The following is a 21,784-nucleotide window of genomic DNA, read 5'->3' as shown; positions in this document are numbered from 1 at the left end:
CGGGTCCCTTTATGCTATTTTAACCTATTATTATTATTAATTAAGGGTTTGTTTGGAATCTGCTTATTTTGTTGAAATTGAAAACTTTTTGCTGAAGTACGGTAGATAAATATAAAAATTAACTGAAATAGTATAGTGGGACTCATGAATAATAGTAAAAATAAGCTGACTTTTTAAGCTGGAGCCAAATGCACACTAATTATTGGAGTTTACTTATCCCATGTGGTAGATTTTTTTTTTTTTTGAAAAAAAAAAATGACTTCACCTCACCTTCCTTTTTTTGAATTATCAAATTCACAAGTTAAGTTTATATAAATTAAATATTAAGAAAAAAAATCAAGTAATTACTTTAATTTGTGTTTGTGCTCCATGAATTATTAATATATATATATATATATATATATTTTGAATGCATATATTATATCTCACAATTAAACATTTTATTATTCTTAATTTTTGTCCAATATAACACTCGTTACTACCGATACTCTTCTTTCTCAATTTTTTGTACTCTTATTTTAGGCTGTGTTTGGATAGACGTAAAATGTTTTTAGATTGTAAAGTATTTTAAGTTGAAAATATTTTTGAAAAGGAAAATGTTTTCAGGTATTTGGTTGTTTTGGAAAATATTTTCAAGTATCTAATTTTGTTTAGTTTCTCACATTTTCTAGCATCCGAACATATTTTATAATAGGAAATCTCAATATTTAAAACCCAACAAAAATAAAAACAAAACCATTCATTAAACCTGGTCAAATTAACTGTGTGTGTGTGTGTGTGTGTGTGTGTGTGTGAGAGAGAGAGAGAGAGAGAGAGAGAGAGAGAGAGAGAGAGAGAGAGAGAGAGAGAGAGAGAGAGAGAGAGAGAGAGAGAGAGCGGAGGTGATGATGTAGAGGTGTTGATGACGAGCTTCAGGCAGAGTTGATGAGATTGGGTTATGGGTGGTTCGATTTTGGTACCTGCTAGCTTGATTTGGACAGATTGAGCTTTAGGGCTTTGTAGGTCTGAGGGAAAGAGAGGGAAAAATGGAGAACGAGGGTGGCGTTCAGTGGTGGATGTTCAGTGATGAGGATGAGGTTAAGGGTAGTTTTCGATGGTGGATGTTTGGCAGTAAGGATGAGGTTGAGGGCGGCATATATAGGAATAACGTTCGGTGTTTAAAATTAACCATTTAATAATTCATAATGTGTCCAATATGATACTCATTAACAATACTCATCTTTCTCAATTTCTTGTTCTCCTATCTTATTAATGTAATCTGAGAGTAAGAGAATGAGTTTAGGCTTTTTATTTCTTTTCCTTCTTTTAACCATCACCACTCAACTCAAAAATAATAAAAATGACGAGTGTTTTTGGTGTGATAACAAGATGCAATGCATGCCGATGAGTCTTGTTATACATTTAAAAAAAAAAAAAATGTGTGAATCACCTTGTAAAAATATCACTAGCAATTTTTCAGAAATTATATTATTTTAAATAAAATTCCTCTTTGAACCCAAAAAAATAATAATAATAATAATATTATGGCATTTACTATTTATTTGTGGGTGGTTTTGTCACATCCTTCTTTCTCGTTAATTTGACTTTTCATTAAAAATCTGAAGTAACTACTGCAGTACTACATTTTATCCTAAAAGTTATTACATATATATCATATCATTATTACTAATTTGTCATTTGGTTTTAGAATCTCTATAGACCCTATCTTTCATATGATAAATTGATAAAAACTTTACGTAGATACGAAAATCTTGTACGAGACAGGCGCGTGCGCCCAATGTGTCACAAATACTTACTCTAAATTATATGAAAACCATCTTTAATATCTCTCTCTCTCAAAACCTTGACTTACTATGTACCTCCACCTTATCCTTTGATTCAAGCAACTACCATTATTGAAAGGGTGGGTAGGGGCCTGGTTAGAGTTTATTTTATGAAAATGGTCCACATGTTAAGGTGCTAATTTATATTAAATTATTAGCACCAAAAAGAAAAGAAAAGAAAAGAAAAGAAAAATCAAGAATATAATAAGTTTTGAAACATAGAATAAAAGCAAAGTACAATTAGGGTTGCGCTTTTCGGCAGGTACATTGTCGGCAAGGGTGTACGAGGTTTACGCCTAGGGAGACGTGGACTCTTCTTCTCCATTCATGGAAAGCCCTCCACCAATATAAAAATACCCTGTGTTTTTGTCAAACTTTCTATTTTTATATTTTGTTTATTAAGTCCCGCTAATTGGTGTTTTAGATTTTTTTAATACTGATTAGCGAACATTTCATGTGCTATAAGTAATTAACAGGGCAGGATATCTTTTTTTAATTTTAAATAAGTTGAATCTGTTAATATATTTGACAAAGTTAATCTTTTAATAAGCTCATGTTGTCATGCATGACGTGTATTTTAGAAGGTGTTTGGCATGTTATATACCTTAATCAGATAGAAACATTCTGATTAGTTTTAATAATTATTTTCAATTGGATGATTTTTTTTTTATTTTTTTTATTATTTTGGTTAAAAGTTAAAACAACTGGTCCAAAATAAGATGAGATATACTTCCATAAAACTATTTTTAATTTGCTTGCATGAGATGCATGTTAGTTTTTTTTTTTTAAAAAGGTTTTAATTTGATTCAAAAAAAAGTTTTAATTTTGGTTCAGCTTATATTAATTATTAAAACTAAATTAGTTCTGTGGTTTATAAAATGCCCATTAGGCACACAAATTTACCATAAATTGGATATAATTTCTTGATATATTTATATATAATTTCAATTTTCAAAAAAATAAAAAGATTATTAAATTAAAAAAATTAAATACTTCTAGCCTATGTATCTGAGTACCTCCATTTACAAATTTATCTATACTATAGAAAGAATAGTCTTTTTGGTTTCATGTTTCTAAATTCTTAAAAATTATTTTGAAGTTAATTAAATGCAACAAATAGACATAAATTACAAAAGTTAAATTAATAAAATAATTAAATTTTAAATTTTAAAATTCAATAATTAAATGAAATAAACATATTCTTAGATGTAAGCACACTTTAACAAAATGACTCCCCCCTTCTTGTCCTCTTCTTTTCTATTTAAATTTCTTTTAAATTCCAGTATTTTTTATATATATAAAAATTGTGAAAATATTGATTTTACATATTATGCCCTTTATATGTTGACTTATCTCAATTTGGTACATACAGTTCAATTTTATGACCCTCCATCTATTTTTGTCAATTAGGTTGCTATTAAAGGGACTTAAAATTGCATAGTGTTTCCCCCCAATTTTTACTCTTTATTATGTTCTTCTTTTTTCATCTTATTAATTCTTCTCCTCCAACCCAGCCGGCTCCAAAATATAGAGATGAACCAGCTCTTGTTCCTGTAGAGTGTAGACAATTTCATAAAATAATCGAAGGGTTGGGTTAGTGAAGGATTGATCGGTGTTGTTGATGGGTTAACATGACTAAAGACCGTTTTGATTTGTTTTTGGGTGTCTTTGATGGTTAAGGCAGTGTGTTGGCTAATGGCTCATGGGTCTTGTTAATGATTCAAATTTTAAGTATTATTTTAATTTAACCAATTGTCAATAATAGGTTTTCGTGAGGTTGTTGTGGGTATGAAGGTGAAGGAATATTGATGAAGTAGTGATCATGTTCACGTCGTCAATCACTATGAGATTGGTGGCCTCAATTTGACGTTTGGTGGTGAATGGACCGACTGTTAGGGTTGCTTTACGTGTGTGTGATTGGGAGGGGCGTAGTTATGCAACAGTTTGCAGAGCTTTACGTTTAACTAATTAGGTTTAATTTTGAGTTTGGTGGCTCTCCCCTTACTTTTGTGTCTTGAAGGTGAATTAAGTTTTAAGTTTAGTTTTTCCTCAAAAAAAAAAAAAAAAGTTTTAAGTTTAGTTACAAAATTGGTTGTAACCTAATGCTATAATCTTAATTAATAAAATAAACATTACTACATATTTTAAAAATCAAACTGTTGAATTGCATGTTCTTTATACTCTTAATACACATGTTAAATTTTGTATCAATCTAATATTATTTACTATATGATTTATACACATATATTTAATGCAAAATTTTAAGTTACAAAAACTTGCAAGTTAAACAATTTATTAATAACATAACTATTGATTTTTAATTTTTTAGAAATTTTGCAAGCATAGAGGATATAAGAAGAATATGTAATATAATGATGGATTTGTCAAAATTTATCTTTAATAAAAAAATATTGAATAAAGTTGTAATTTTAAGCTACCACCAATAAATTATTGGCCAGATTAAAAATGAGTCAAGTTTAAAGAATATAACATATAATTAAGCCTCTATGATTTTAATTCCCCTTTCTTTTACTTTCCTTTTCCCATTACGTTTTTTCGCCATCTCATATCTCTTACCAATTATTTATTTAAAATCTCAACAGGACAAAATTAGGTTTTTTTTTTGAGAAAAACGATACAATATTAGTTTAAAATACATGTTATTGTTTTCTTTCTAGATCCTATATTAGGTTAAGTTTATAATTTTTTTGGGTATAAAGGTTAAGTTTATTTTCATCCTAAAAAGAAATGTAAATTTTTTAAAACATCACATTTCTTTTAGTAAATAAATAAAAGTAGACATAATAAAGTATATATATATATTTTTTGAAATTCAATAAAGTATAATTTTCATTATAAAATGAAGTTTATAATTTTGTATTTTTACACCATAAATAAAAATAAAAATAAAAATAAAAATAATAAAGCGATGAAAATAAACTTATCAATTATTGGTTTTAATAAGTACCAGAACGTTCTATGCAACAATAATATTAATATGCCCTTGAACCTTTTCACTGTGGCCATGTCGTTGTGGGGACGAGCTAAGCTCTGGGCCTCTGGCTATAGAAACAAGACAAAGGCACCTGTCATTTGTTTCTGTCAAGGATCTCCTGGGTTTGTGTCAAAGATCTCATGCTTCCACACCGTTCCAAGTGTAGTTAACCACAACCTAGTTTTATAAGCCATAAAGCATGTTTTTTTTTTTCTTTCTTTCTTTTTTGTTTTTGTTTTTTTTCGTTTTTTCTGTTTATTATAGTATTTTTTTAATCAAACCCTTCAAATCAAACAAGCACGTTGATTGACATTTGTGGTATTCTTATCTTATGCTGTTTAAAATACAATGTTATTTTCAGTTTATGTTTTAAATCATTAGTATATGGGCATTGTTAATTTCTATGGAATTATCATGCGACTACCTATAAAATATCACTGTATAATTGGCTTATATGATCATAGCTTGCACCAAACAACTTTATTTGTGTGGACGAAGCATAAACTACGAAAACGACTCGTCTTTCTTTTAAGAAACTTTTTCTTTGAGATACTATCAATCTTATAAAGTAAAGATTCACATGAAACTCATCAAACAAGTAAACATCAAATTAGCGGCGGAGCCAGAGGGGGTGAGGGGGGCAACTGCCTCCTGACTCCTAAAAAAGTTCTTCATATTTTTCTATAAAGTAAACCATACCCTTATATGAAATAAATATATAAATAAAATACATATTTTTATTTGAGAAAGTTTAAAAATGCAACAAATTCTCACAATATTTTCATAACACTCTTATTTTTAGTTGAAATGCATTCTAGAATAAATATATTTTATTTTTATTTTGACCAATGATATACTCATATTTTAATTTATCATAAAAATAGTGAGATTTTGTAGTATTACTCAAACAACTCCTTCCCACTTTAAGCAATGAGCCTGACATAAAATAAATGTCACTGCCACCAAACTTGTTTAGACTTTCGACCAATTTTAATCATTTTTCTTTTCTTTCATTTTAGTTTAACCATGCCGAACTCAAACTTTACACAAAATGATAATAATAATATCTTGTATAGCACTAAAGCAGTAAAACATCAATTATTTATTTCTCCTTCATTTTTTGCATTTTCATAGTTTCAAATTTTGATTTTTATCATAAATCCAAATTTTAAATAATTAGAAGAATAGAGAAAGAAAAGTTGAAATGTATTTTCTCAATTTATTTTGAGGAATCAAATTAAATGTCTAAACTTGATGCATATAGATTAATCTCTTACTTTGATAATTGATCGTCAGGAGTGTTTTACAATTGTTTATTTATTTTATAATTATTTAAATTTTAATTTATTTTGTATGACAATTATTGTTGTTTATAATTTTATTATTAATATTGATTAATAATTTTAGGTTTTTTTAAAAAAAAAAAAAAATCTTGCCCTCTTTAAACTGAAATCTTGGCTCTGCCACTGCATCAAATGGACTTTGTTTTCTCAACCAAAAAAACAGACTTTGGGTTCAGAGTGACAAAATTGACCTTGCCCAGAAAAATTTAATATAAAGCTTAACAACAACCTAATGAAAGAAACTTTTATCGACTGTATCTAATTAATAACTCAAGTCCGCTTCTTGCCAAAAAAAGAAGAAAACAAAACTCAGTCGGCCAAGCCCAGAGGTGTAATAGATAAATCCTAGCTAGGTTTGTTATTATTGGTGTTCTACTTCTAAGTTCTAACAATTGTAAGATGAAAGAGACCTAACAATAATAAACAATTTGTAGTATGGAGATCATGAGAGGTATATTGTAACTTTTAAGTCGATTGTGAGTTTTTTGATTGATATATTAAATCCCGTTCACACCATAAATGAGAAAGTTTTTGGGAGGAGCTCTACAACATCTTAATCCTATATATAATTCTATTAAATTAATTAATTTTTAATTAAATTTTTTTAGTTAAAAAAAAATTATATTTGTCAATGTGTATAGGTTCATTTGGCTTTAGGCCTACTTTCCTTGTCTTGCATCTCCTACGTACTTGTACAACGTTTATATGTTTTGCACTACATTCATAATATTTGAGGAATACAATTCATTTATTCAGTATTTTAACAAATCTTAATAGAGATTGATGTAATAATCTATGCTATTATTTGTAACTATTGAAAGCGTGTCATCTGACTCCAAAATTCTTTTAGCTTAATTACTTGACATGACTAAACTATTGTGCTAACTCACATCCATTTGTTTAAAATCTTACTTATGTATTATGACATATCATATCGATGATGAAAAAAATATTAATGTCATGAAATATTATTTAGAAATATATAAAATTTGATATATCAACATATGTATTGAAATATATCTTGAAATATAGAAAAATACAATATATTAATTTAGCAAAAAAAGAAAGAAGAAAAATACAATTTATTAGGTGATATGTCCTATTTATCTGCCCAAGAATATCGAAAATGCCTGATAATATAATAATAAAAATATTATTCTTTATATATGTTTTTTGTTTTGCTTTGTTTTTTCTAATTTGATGATTTGAGAATTTTAAACTATAAACGTCTTTATTAGAAAAAAAAAAAAAATGACAATTAAGTTACATAATTTTTTGTCAGAATTTTTGCAAATAAAACCTTCCGGATTTTTGTTTTTTGGGAGGTGGATGTTGTTTGGTGATTTATGCTATACCTAAATCAATTTCCTATCATATTATTAAACAAAAAGCACTTTTTCACAAGCATTTATGCAAAAGGTTCTTCAGGAGGACCACTCTAAACTATTGTGAAAAGTTCCAACAAATAAAGGAATATCCATCTGCAACCAATCCACATGTTAAAGCTCTCTGCAGCTATGAGATTTTTATTTTTGGGCCTTTATATATGTATGACTATGTTAGCCGTGCGGATAGAATGGTTTTGGTGAAATGAATTGTGAAAATTCAGAATTCCCTGCATCTCCTCCTATTCGGTTATTCCTTTTTTCGGAGGTGCCCATTGTTTCTCTTTCTCTGGTTTTTCTTTCTTTCTCATTCTTCTATTTATTTATTTATTTTTGTTAATAATCTTGTGATTTAATGATACTATATTCGGTCTCTCAAGTGGTGAAATTGGATTTAAACCCCCTCTCTCTCCACTTGTAAGAAAAGAAAAAGAAAATCTTTATTTTCTCTTTTCTATTTTGCATTGTTTCAATTTAATTTCTTAATTTTTTTCTATCGACTTTTTTAAAAATGTCTCACGTGCTCACTGGTCAACGAGACACTTAACAATTAACATTCTTCGCAACATGGATGGAAGAGTTTAATTGAATCAATCTAAAAGCATATATGGGGTGTAATTACACCAAATATAAGCTGGAGGGCCCTGTTTAGAAAAAAGAAAAATTAATACAAGTTGGAGAACTGTCCGTACATTAACATTAACATAAGGCAGCGATATCTCAAATCCTAAACCCTTTAGCCATCCATTTCTTACTTTAAACAAAATTCAATCAAATTTTGTATATGATGATCAGCAAAATATTTTATGATATAATATAATTGAACAACAAACATATACGTTTGAGCTTAATGGATTGGATCGATCCAATCTATTAGTACATTGCATAGAACAGATTTTCCACTAGCTATGGGCGACAAAGCTACAGTAGCAAACACTATTAAAAGGTAAAAAAAAAAAAAACAAAATCATATAAAAATTGTTAATATATCTTGGCCACTTCCCACTTGATACGAGTAATAAAATATAAACACAAATGGTGCGACTATCATCTTTTAAATATAGTTACTCCCTTAAGGAGAATAAAATTTCGAGGAGATTAAGATGCGATAACTAAGGTGGAAAAGTACACCTCTAGTTATTATTAGACTGAAACAGAATGTAATCCAAAGTAATTTATATATATAATAAAGGTTTTACGTTCTTAATTAATTTATATAATATAAGAAGGTTTTCGATCTCCTATTTCTATTTTGCCTTAAAACTTGAAAGGCATAGTAGGTTCAAAGACAGAACAGACAAGGTTTGAAAAAAACAAAATCATTTTCACATTGTTTATTCTGTCAAAGTCAGGCTGGTCGCCCAGTGGGGATGATTCACATCACAAACACACAAAAACAACAGCTATACAAATTAAACAAAGATAATAAATAAAGAGAGAGAGAGAGAGAGGAAATATTATCTAATAATATGTGTCCAGATAAATACTGCAATGTATAATATTGAAAAGCTAAAGAGAGAGAAACCTTAAAAACTACCCCCCCAATCTTTGGCTGCATCTCCCAGGATCTTTTCTTGTTTAAGAAACCAATACCATAACGTTTGTAGAGACTACTTTAAGTCTTCTTTGGCTGACAACAAGTAACAGAGTTCACAGTTCTTTATCTGTGTTCTGTATCACATGCATATACAATTCAAAATCAAAAGCTCTCTTTCCTCGGTTCCTACCAAAGAATAAACAAGGAAGGTAAAGTTGTCCTTAAAATGAATCTTTGATGGAGTGCATGCTAAGAAATTGTTAGTAAAGATCTGCTGAACTATCAGGACAGGCAGAGATAAGGCTTAATTTAAAAAATATATAGTGATGCCGTGCATGCAATGCAAGGATATTATTGAAAGGTGTACTAAATTACCAATACCCCAACCCCCAGCCAATCTAAGCCTGAAAGTTGAAAATTACATGTATTGACTCTCATCATAATGAAGTATCCTCTTTTGGGTACATGTTTGGTAGCCCGAGTAATCAATAGCTTATATGCTAGATGGCAAGGTGGCAGTGCCAGTGGCATTCATAATGATCATGTGCACCATGGTGTGACCATTTCTTTTATACAGGGTACATACAGCTGAAATGATTTTTCAGCTGCGTCCAGTGTTGCGTTTGGCAGTAGGTACTGGTAATAGATTCTGTGCACTATTTATGAGATTTGCAAATCTCTTTTTTCAGTAAAATTTTCATTAAGAATGAGTCTCATAGCACTATTCATATATTTAAAAATTATTTTACTACACTATTTTTAGTTTTTAATTTTTAGTAATAAATAGTATTCAAACAGACCCATAATGTCTAAAAGATGGATAGTGCCATCGACTTCTCATCACATCAGATCACTCAATTCTCCCACCCCATTCATATAACCACTATGTCAATCATGAGCAACAAAGAAAAAAAACAAAACAAAACAAAACTCATGCGAGTAATACTAAGTTGCTAATTATTAACAAGGGGATTTTATTTTATTTTTAATCTCTATATTCTCTCTCTCTCTCTCCCTCTCCCTCCTTATGTGCCTTTAATGCTCTCTCTCTTCAATTATCAGACTTTAATTTTCCAATTTTTTTAATCTTTCAAGCAATATGGGACACATTAGACTTTAATCTCTAATGATAGCTCTTTCACATTAGACTAAGACACAAGTTTTATTTTTATTTATTTAATAATTATTTTTTAAACTGGTTAGGGTAACAAGCTGCAATTGGAGTAATATAATTTTCACATGGCCCCAGTTAGCTCAATTGATAAAATCTCTGATTGTTGAATAAGAGATTTGAGGTTCAATTCTCATCTACACCAATAATTGATTAGCGTCTTAATCTAATGTGAAAGAGCTATCAGTAGAAGCGGACACCATAGGTTGAAACTCTCTTAAAAAAAAAAAAAAAAATCACATGGCCCCATCATTGACATATATTTTATTATGCATTAATCACAAAAGATAAAATTGTACAAAACTTGTGTATTCCTTACATTTTGTTATATTTTATGTGGCATTCATATACCTTATCATATGATTTATAACCATTAGAAATGACAAAGAGAATAGGAAAATTATACAATACTTTGGGAGTACAATGGTTGTGCACTCTCTCCTCTCACATAAATTTTAAGTTTTATTATGAATTTACTTATTAAAATTCACAATTATGTGAGAGGAGGGAGTACGTCATTATTGTATTCTAGAAATATTGTATAATTACTCAAGAGAGTGGTACTTAGTGAAGCTCACCCTCTCTCTCTCTCTCTCTCTCTCTCTCTCGATAATTTGATAGTTACAATGTGGGAAGAGGGATTTGAAACATAGATGTCTCCATTGAAAACATTAAGAGGTACTCACCAATTGAGTTACAAAAAAATCATATACGTGTGATGTGTGTATAAAGAAGGGAACAAGATTTAAGTTCTAATATCAGGTTCAGATTACCTAAATAAGGTATGGATAAAAATATTTTTAAGGGAATTGAAATAGAATAAGCTCAAATTGCCAAAAAGATGAGATATGAAGCAAACCAAAATTTGATGTAGTAAAATTTACAACCAGGCTTGTTTACAAAACTTTATTAATTTGTACATTAAAAAAAATTATTAATATATGAATTTAAAGAGTAGTACATGAAAGGCAATGTTTTAAATTCCTTAAACAATTTAGTTCATTTCAAGCAAGAGCTTCTCTCTCTCTCTCTCTCTTCCATTAATTACCCTTTCTTCCCTTACAACTTTTAGCCTTTAATTTATTAAGTGTTACCTAATTTGATGGCACGATCTGCCTGGAAACCCATTCACCAAATGTCAAGTAGTACCTTAGTGGTACCTAAACCCTGTCTTCACATAGAGATCATTATTCCACCAACCCCAGAATTTGTTTTAGCTTTTAATTTGTATCCATTGCTTTCTGCTCAACTTGCTATTACTCCTAGTTTATAACAATCAACTGCCTCTCTACTTTCCACCTCTTTTTTTATTTTTATTTTTTTTTCCCAGAGGATTCAGAAAGACAAAAAGTCGCCACTACCTCTTTTCCCTCTATGGAACTTAACAAGGATTGGCTAATCCTTGTTTTGGCTTTCTATAATTCTATATATGCCTTTTCTACTAACATGAACATCATGAATAAGCATTTTAGGGGAAAAACAAACAAACAAACATGTATAAATAAGCATGGATACTCCACTATAAAAAGATAGTAAATATTGCAAAATATCTTTACTTCTATAATCACAAGTGGCTTCTGATCAATCAACTCGTTGGGTTTAGTTTATTCGCCTTCTTTTTTTGCTTTTGGGCTGATTGGGTGTCACATTTATTCAACAGGGTTTGGCAAACGTATGGGTTACTTGAAAAGGGTTTTGAGCTTATCAAATAAAATAGCCCACTTAATTAATGCTTTCCACCTCGCTACTTTATCTTTGAAACTAGCAGCAAATCGCATCACTTATAATTAATCCAACAAAAAAAGTTACTTATTTTTAGAGAGTAAATATATACTTTAGGTATCCGAAAAAAAAAAAATTGAACCTCTTTATTTATTTATTATTATTTTTTCCATTGCCAAATAATCTCATGCACCAACTATATGTGCATGTCTCTTAGCACATAGATCTTACGAATATATGTACATCTATACCCACTTCATATAATGGATACGAGAGATAATTTTTGCTTTAAATAAAGGAATTATTGTTTCACACCTCATGATAAATGTTCACATTTTCATATCGGGTGTCTACTTTTTTCAAGAATATTCACATTTAACACATGATAACATATGATGTTTATGGACAGTGTACAAAGAGAGTGAGAAAATCAAACCCGATAAATAATTTTACTAACAAATCATATCCTAAGTCCCCGTCTGTCTATATATGTTACTCAGAAAACATGGACCGTAGAACTTCTACTCAAGCTCATACAAACCATTCTTACCCAAAAATGAACTGGCAGACGCTTTGACATTTCTTCCTCAATGTTTTCCGCTAAAACATGCCTTCCTGAATTCTTCTTCTTTCACAATTCTATTAGCAATGAAAAGGGCCAAGCTCAAAAAAAGAAAAAAAAGAAGTAGAGGCTTGTGTCCTGAGTCAAGACCTACAGGAATAGCTATTGATTTCTACCCAAGAAAATTTTTGGTAGTACACTTACATAATATTGAAGCATAAGCAAATTATGACTCACTATGGAGGCAGAGAAGATTGAAAGTTCACCATTTACAAATTACAGTATATTGACAACTAGGCCAAGGCACATGGATGGCATGGCAGGCTTGGAAATCTTATTCAATTTCAGCCTCGTAGCAAATGTACTAACCCAACCCAAACTTATAGCATGCCGAGTGAGAAGCATTACATCACCTTGAAGTTTTCCAATTCAAACACCAGGTTCAAAATTATCACTTTCTATTCAAGCATCTCAAAGTTTCTGCTTGTTCCAATTTATGCCTAAGAGATTCTCGAACAAATAGGAGTACGTTATAAAACAAAATCATTATCATGGCTCATGGGTCTCAGTCACAATTTGAATGAAACCAATATCCTTAACTATAGTGAAATTAGAAACCCGCGTCCAGCATCATGTACTTTAAACAACCGAAAATATCTATCCATTGTGATAATGGTATTTCAAATATAGGTGACTCTTGTAGACCACCCATCATGAATAGGGCCTTCCAATTCAACCTTTCCCTATATCTTAAGCTTTTCCAATTCTTTGCTCAATCTAACATCTCCCACAAGAACATGCATCTTTCATCTTCATTTGATAAAATGCCAGCATCAAAAAACATACACTACAAGTGTGGCGGTCAGATTAACATGGCATTAATATAAAACATACAATTATAATTTCCAATATAGCAGGTATAACTTTAATCACAATGGCACATCAGGATTCTGCTACTGTCAGGCCAAATTTTTGGGGTCGGCTATGGATCCTCAACTTTCTTACTTAATGATTAAAATACTCACAATTCAGCAAGAACAAATCCTCCAAGTGCTAAACATAAATATGTTGCAGTTTGTGCCATGCGAATCATCTACTGTAGTTGAAGCATACTTTAATTTCACTGCAATTCATGAAAGTTTTGCAAGCTAATATTATGCAACAGGAAGGCACTATACTTTTGTTATGCACAGTTACATTAGACATAATCCATCCCACCAGCAATTTGCTTTCATTTAGCTCATGCTTGAAATATTCAGATGTAAAAATAATACAAACTCTAAGATATCTAAGAGGAAAATACATCAATTTCAGTTCATTGGTCTCTCTTCTATACTTCAAATTTACCTAGAAAGAATGTTCAAAATGAGTAACAGGATTCATAGTATATTCTATCTACTTCTAAGAACATCCCTGAAATTTCATCAATGCAGCTTGTGTCTTGATTTATCACTGCAAGCTTTCCCCACCGAAATTGATAATGTCATTATGGCCTGCATTTTTTGAGTCATTGATCTGAGGCTTAATTGATTTATTAAAAAAACACGTAAAATAAAAAATAAAGAAGTCCTAAAAATTTGTGTTATAGACATTTTTCTAACAATTTTTTGGGTACTAGTTTCTAACGAAATTTAAGGTTCACATAGCATGATCTGTAAAGTTAAACAATTTTAGTTTATCAGTTCTTATGAAGTTATTCCACTGGAAAGCCACAAGCAAAAACACTAAATGATGGATGCCATCTGCATTAAGTGCTCCACATTTTAAATAGTGACCAATGGTAGTCTTGGGCATCCACTCAATATTCTTCTGCAGATTCACCCAACAAAATCTCAATGACAAACCTTGACAGTGAATTGCGTTAATATCTGGCCCTGTTAGCTCTATTCCATCATCACTCAGCAATAATATCCCTGATGAAGTTATGTTAAAAGGGAAAGCCAGAGGTGGGGATATTGGAGATTTTGCCACCTTAATAAACCTCTGATCTGCAAGAAAAATGAAAATTAGAAATCTCAAGTACCCAGTGGAAAGGCAAAATCTATGGTTTTCACATGTTACATACTATGTATAAAAGGTAGTCTCAATAATCCAGCAGTAAACAGGAAAGGGTCCCCTTCAATTGAATCCTACAATTCCCTCCCATTTTTAATTGGATGTGTGACATGTTACATTCATTTGATTTTTAAACATCACGTGTCTTACATCTAAAGTTGGAGGGAATTGGAGGGGATCTTATCTTGCAATAAACAAGTTAATTGGACTTCTCTTGGAGGACATTTCACAATCTCAAGAACACAAATTCTAGATAGTTTAGTTTTTGATACCAATATGAATGAAAGCATACAAGTTTGAAAGATATAGGCATAATCTTTTCTGGGAAAAAAAAAGCATTTTCTGATAAAACATTAATTATTAAAGAAAGAAGAAAAAAGGAGGCCAGGCACCTCAGATCCCTCAAACAAGTTAAAAAAAAACCAAAATCGCTAATTTTTTTCCTGTTAAATTAGAAGGGAACATAGTCCACTCTTATATTAAATACACTATCTTCAGCAAGATAACATTCTAAAAGAAAAATAAATTCAAAAGAAAATTGAATGAAAATATTTTATTCTAATAGCATGCACAGGAGATGTACACTTAGGCTCCTTTTGATTTATCAAAAATTAGCAAGTGTAGACCAACCTGATTTAGCTTCAAGCACAAGACGAATTGTAACAGCATGAGCCCAGTTAATTCCCAAAGCAGCAACAAGATGAGAATCATGTCTTGTGCGATCCTCGATGGTTTCATTCCAACTTTGCACTGTACAAAATAATCTATACTTTAACAATATATCAGGAGGAAGATTTTATAATCTGATTATGTCATCTAACCTTGGAAATAATAGTGGCAGATCTCATCACGGCTTTGAGATCTCACTTGATTTGTCACCACAACAGGAATTCGTGAAAATTCAGCTAGTGACCTAGAGATTAGGGTTGGGGGTGAGAGAGAGAGAGAGAGATAGAGCATCATTGAAAAGAGTCACCATAGCTAAGAAATTCTGTGATATAGCAGCTAAGATGGTATGATCCTCACTTAATAAAAGAAACGTGCCAACCCAATGTATTTTGTCTGGGAGCCGCATGCTCGAATTCCCTGAACAATGTAGAGCAACCACCGATACTGTATTAACACACCAACCAACAATGTATGATGCGTGGCGATTGTATATTTTAAAAATATATATTCGAAACATAGAAGAGATGTGCAAACATAGCACCAATAAAGAAAGGAACTATGTAGCCAACCAGAGCACATCAATGGCCTTCATTCGTGTAATGGAGCATATGGTGGGGAGTTTTGACAATGGCAGTCACACATATCTAGGAAAATTGAATAGGAAATTGCAGGGGACAACAAATCAAAACATGCATATTCCCAAGCCACTTCTTGTTAAAAGTGTCAAATGAAAAGCACCAGTTCAACTTGCCTTGTTTCTGAACTCAAGTTATTCATAATATAGAGGAATCTAGGAGGGAGGGGGAGGGTGTGGTGTGGTGTGGGGTGGGTAATTAGACTATTTTACTCTATAAGATCAATTGAAGTGGACAAGCATCATCATTCACACTCAAAGCTTTCCATACTCAGGATTCAGTCTTCAGATGATAAATTAAATCCTTAAAACTGCAGGTTATGGACAAGATTACAGTTATCCTAAAGCAAAGGAAGGCATGTTGATTGTGATGTAGAACTTTTCTAACGTGGAGGACCAAATCTGGATTTGATTACAACTAGCTAGACTAGATCAATCGTTACTGGAAAAATTGAACTTACCCTGTAACCAGAGCAGCCATGCTATCAATAACTAGCAACTTCACTTGATTTTGAAGGAGTGAAACCTTGATTTGTTGCAAACTGGTAACAATTTTGACAACAGATGGTTCACTGACCAATATCAGTAGTCTTTTGATAAATTAGTAAAAAAATGAGTTGCTATGACCAAGGAATATTGAACTACCAGGAAATCTAGGGGCAGCATAGGCATACAAAGTAAACAACTCCACATTTGATAACCAACATAACATATTAAAAAAATAAAAAATTAGATGCAAGACCTTCTAAGGTAGATATTGAAAAGAGAATAGATTTACATATTGTGCTTGACAGGAGACAAGTAAGAACTTAACCCTCAACTGGCATGACAATGGTGCTGAGGGATGACCAGAGAACCTGAAAGATGTCTGTAAGTCCATTCCACGCATCAGAGGCAAATGTCAATAATTAATATAAATGCACTACCCAGATGGAGTTATGTTCCAAACTTCCAATGAACTATTTCACTAAAACACTAACCATCAGTGGGAATCCCTCAGTTCAGTAACTATTTCTCTCACCATATATATGTCTCATGCCATTAAGACATGCAACTAAGCAGCACTACTGCTGGCTTCTTGGGGATGTTCCAATCATGTTTCAAATTGAATTAGAGAAAAAGATACTCAGCCCATCTTATAAGCATGATCTTAACTAGTTAAGGTCAGCTTCAGAAACCCTGTTTAATTATTCCACTGTGTGTTAAAGCTAAACTCAAAGCACTGGGTGCAGACATTTTTCTTTCCTCCCTGCCATCTTATGTTCCATTTGATAATCTACTTAGTTGCCTCATAGAAAGCCTCCAAATCAAACCACGCCAAACATTACAAACTGAAGAGGAACTTGTTTCACTTAACCAAAAAAAAAACAAGAGGAGCTGGTTTTCAATGCAAATGACTAGAAATCCAGTGAATTCCATCTTGTCATCCATCAATCCCATCTGTAGTTGTTGCTAGTTTATTTTTTTCTCTTTTCTTTTGGGATAAGTAAGAAACGATTATATAAAAGAAAGATTGAAATGTGTACATGAATAAATGAAAATGTTCAAGTATACATGCTATAGTCAACTGTCTCCTCAATATATCTTACACATACAAAGAGTCCAAAAAAACCAACAAGATTAGGAGGCCTATACTCATCTAAAGATTTCAGTCTTGTTCTATCCTTTCTAAGGCCTTAGAAAAAATGAAGTCTTAACTCTTACCTCTCAGTGAATTCAGAAAGTGATGCTGGCCGCAAAACATGGATCCTACCAGCCATCTGAGATATAAAAGGAAAAATAGTCTCTTGTTAACATGAAGTGATGCGATGGAAGTAAAAAATTGAAAAGAGAAACAATTAAGTTTTCCAGCATACCTCCTGTGCCATTCCTTTCCTGTGAAATATTTCAGGGAAACTTTTCACTCCAATTTCTATCAACCTGAGGATAGCAAACTTACTTGAAAATAATGCCTTTTCTTGTTTAATCATTATAAGCAAATACGAATACCTGAAAAAATGGTAGCTTAAAGGTGTGCTTCAAATACCTTCTTGAACTAAATTTGGACTCTACGTCGATATATATTACATGGCCATCTAAACCTCCATAACTTGCAGGTAATGAAGCCAATAAAGAGAGCTTCAAGCAAAACTGCAATTTGATGAAACAAACTACAACTAAAAATTCAACCAACCAGACTACATATTTCCAGAATGAATATAGAGATGCTAACAGCATATATGTGTGCAAGCTCAGAATTGTATCCTTTATTGAAATGCCTCATTTATCAAGATAATAAAAAGAAGAAACCACTTACATAAGTTGCATTTCATCACACAATAGGTGCCAAAAGTGGTATGTTGTCTCTTATACTGTCGTAAATCTCTCAATAGCAGAAGCAATGCTAATGTGAATATGGTTTTCACAGTAAAAAGGTGCTAAAAGAAGGAAAGGAAATAGAGTACTAATAAAGGCTTCAAAGTTTATTATTGTAATTATTTTCATCATCATCCAATGACTAGTTGTCACAGCTAAACGCATTGTTGCCAACAAAAACTAATACTGATAAATAATTTGTGCACGTGAATGCATAATATAGGACCTTGTATTTTATTTTGTAATTTTCACTTTAAGCTATACAGAGTCGGTTGCTAGCATCTACAGCCCAGCTAAAGCTCAAGAGAGCCTTAAATCTCAACTATAGAGGACACTTCCTTTTCCATTGATCAGCTATAGGACAGGATAACTCGGTTAAATTAAAGGCTGCTATGCACCTTATCATCACCATGAGCCAATTTTCTTTCAGAATTTCTCCTTTCCTCAAGAAACTTCAAATTGGACCAATAATCTTGGGGATTCAATAATCTTCATTGCACCTGAAAGGCTAGGAAACATGGATTCTTCAAATTACTAGCCATATCTGTATTAGTTAAGCATCCTATACAGATGCTTCCTTACTTCTCTCTCTCTCTCTCTCTCTCTCTCTCTAATAGCTTCTTAATTAGTTTTATTATTTGGAAATGATTTATGCTTTTTAGCATTCGTAGATTTATCTTTAAAAATTGAAATAATCAGTTTAATATAAATTTATATATTAATCAATTAAAGTTTCTTTGCTATATAGTATCCTGGATTTTTAAAAATTGATGTAACACTGTGTCCATATTGTATCATGTCTACTTTGTGTCTGTATTGGTGCTTCCTCGCTGAATTACGTTTCAGAAAAAAGGTACATGTATATATGCCAAAAAATGTTGGTTTATGCCATATTACCCGGACATGTCAATTCATCCCAGCGTATATAGGAAAAATCAAAAAAGAAATTGGATGCTTTGACTAGTCAATGATGCCTCTAAGTATTAAATTTTTAGATCCAAGGATCACATCAATTAGATGCCCAGACCCTGCATGTGTATTGGGTTTGTGAGGGTTAAGAGCAACACCTTAGGGAGTCTCTTTGTGAAGGATTGATACAACATGTTGGGATACCATCTTATCCTAAAAGCTCACGTCATGACCTGATAAATGAGCTAGCTATATATGCACTATACCCAAAAAAAACTAGTCAATTTTTAATTAGAACTAGCTCGTAATTGCTTATGTGGCCCAGATCTACTTAGTATATGCCCAACGTGGGACGCAACACAACCTCACACAAGACACACTCGTAGAAACCAAACCAATCTGATCCATACAATTGAGGTATCATAATTTCCCCCACTTAAATCTGATATCAAGGACTACGTTGTGCTATAGTGCCCTAAGCCACATGGTGTTACTAGGTTGGTGTTATAATAGTGTTTATCACGATCAGCACACAATTTCTCAACAAATAGTTTTACAAAACTAATCCAATCCAATGTAGACAATCTGGAGGTATCTAGCTTAAGTCAATAGTATTGGGCCAAAAATGTTAAATCAAGTAATCATTCTTATACTACAACCCAATGTGGGACTTGATCTCTCAACTAATTACACCTCACACGTGAATATTCCGATAGATAAAAAATTCTCTTACTAGGACACATGATTATAATGTAAAACTCAAGCTCCTTCCAACTATAAAATACGTTATTATGGAATAGAGTGAAGATGGTCACATAAAATTATCAATATATGAAGAGAGGGGAGAGGAAGATGCACTTGAGAGTAAGTAAGATACTTATGAAAGACAAATACTTGTGTTTTTCCGATTCCAGCTGGACCAACCAACTCTGTCAAGACACCAAATGGTATTCCGCCACATAAGGCCTCGTCTAATCCTTTCATATGAGTGGGAAGATGGCCAGCCAAGTGCTCATTTTGAACCCGTAGCTCCATCAGCGATAATGCCTGGAAAGAAACAACTAAATCCAGCACCTTTGAGAAACTCAAAACCAAAGAAGAGAAAGAAGTCCTTTAATGCACCAGTTTAGTCAATTGAACCACCGCAATAAGGTCACGTTTTGATTTGATGATTCAAAATCACAGGATTTAAAGAATAATTGCTAGTATAAATTGCTTTATATAAATTAACAACACAGGATTATTTGAGGTTTAAAGATTTTGCTCAAATAGAAACACCTTGTGATATTATGGATTTGAAATGACTTCTTATTTGTAATCATTTCAAATCCACATATTAATAAGCTCAAATCCATGCATAAATTTCAACGATAGAGGAAAAAAAAAAAAAAAAAATTTCATACTTCAATCAAATCATTTAAAATAAAATTTGAAGCTCAAATCCTTCTCTTTAAATACCTCTATTCAACAAACCATAAACAAATTTGAAAAAGAAAAACAAAATTTTTAACGCTTACAGTTTGATATGGTGGACACACGATTTCACTGATGTGAGCTACTGCAGATGTTACTTGTGCCAAACCCACATCTAACAATTCCATCAACTCAAATTCAGTTAAAGATAATGCATCCTGAAAGCAAACAACTTATATGTAATTCCTCCACATACCCAAAAGAGAAAAAAAACTCAACTCTCCATATTTTTATTCCTCATTGCCTAAAAATTCATTGTAAATTTAAAATTTTACTTCTAAATTCATATCCCAATCAATGATACCCAATATTTTTTTTTTCCTATTAATTTGGCTAAAAATTAGAACTATAATCAACCATGAAATTTTGAGGAGAGCCATCCTTTACAACTTACATTTTTTCAAAGTTAACTTAGCTGCATCTTGGGTATAGATTAGATTCATCTACTAGTACCATGGACAAGTTGAACTTTGCACAAAAAAGTTACACCCAGAAAAAAAAGAAAAAAGAAAAAGAAACATGAAATTAATAAAGTAAATTCTTTGCTAAAATTTTACAACAAATAGTTTCCCAACAGTTTCAGCACTATGTCCCATGTTTACATTATCGAAGACTACCTTATGGGTAAAACAAAACAGTGTCCAACGGGACCGGGCTGTTTGTATGTTTCATATTAAGAAGTAACATTAATAGATTTTGGGGGAAAATGAAATAGCTAACAATCCGATATCCAAACAGGTTATTAAAGGTAGTTAAGTTAGTTACCTTGGCGGTGAAGACATTACGAGCAGCGAAGACGTTGGCGATCGACTTTGGCAGACCCATCTGGCTGATTTGCTTGTTCGCCATTGTCTCTCTCTCTCACGTGCTTTCCCGCCAAATGTGAGAGCCTAACTTACCTAATCAGTAAATATATGGGTGAGAACTGAGAACAAAGTACAAACTTCAGGGATTTTCTCTTGAAGCCCAAATCCAAATGTGACTAATGGGCCTATTCCTAATATGATTGTGATCAGTACAACACCTCTGTAACAGACCACTGCATGATGCACTACCTATTTGCTACACCTCTTTAATAGATGGATAATAGCTTAATTTTGTATATTTATATTATTATTATAAAATATTATTATACTTATTTTGAGTTAATT

The 21,784-nt window shown here is 31.7% G+C and overlaps 1 protein-coding gene across 5 annotated transcripts; it reads right to left on the bottom strand.

The window, feature by feature from the left end:
- Window positions 1–13,665: 13,665 nt before the first annotated feature.
- Window positions 13,666–21,662, bottom strand: LOC115988683 (DNA repair protein RAD51 homolog 2). Of its 5 annotated transcripts, XM_031112313.1 has the most exons (12): window positions 21,399–21,659; window positions 20,678–20,791; window positions 20,055–20,207; window positions 17,923–18,026; window positions 17,753–17,816; window positions 17,601–17,656; window positions 16,358–16,438; window positions 15,620–15,679; window positions 15,415–15,506; window positions 15,224–15,343; window positions 14,383–14,526; window positions 13,669–14,031 (listed from the first exon to the last, which is right to left on the bottom strand). In XM_031112313.1, exons 1-12 carry the CDS (start codon window positions 21,480–21,482, stop codon window positions 13,988–13,990), a joined length of 1,116 nt encoding a protein of 371 aa, XP_030968173.1. In that variant the 5' UTR covers window positions 21,483–21,659; the 3' UTR covers window positions 13,669–13,987. The 5 variants fall into 5 exon arrangements, with proteins under 5 accessions (XP_030968146.1, XP_030968152.1, XP_030968157.1 ...); XM_031112286.1 differs by having other exon boundaries at window positions 13,666–14,526; window positions 16,358–16,468; window positions 21,399–21,662; XM_031112292.1 differs by having other exon boundaries at window positions 13,667–14,526; window positions 15,620–15,706; window positions 21,399–21,662.
- Between the last annotated feature and the right edge of the window lie 122 nt (window positions 21,663–21,784).

Source organism: Quercus lobata, chromosome 1, assembly GCF_001633185.2.
Source record: "Quercus lobata isolate SW786 chromosome 1, ValleyOak3.0 Primary Assembly, whole genome shotgun sequence".
In the NCBI taxonomy this organism is placed as follows: Eukaryota; Viridiplantae; Streptophyta; class Magnoliopsida; order Fagales; family Fagaceae; genus Quercus; species Quercus lobata.
This window is presented reverse-complemented; position numbering and strand designations above follow the sequence as displayed.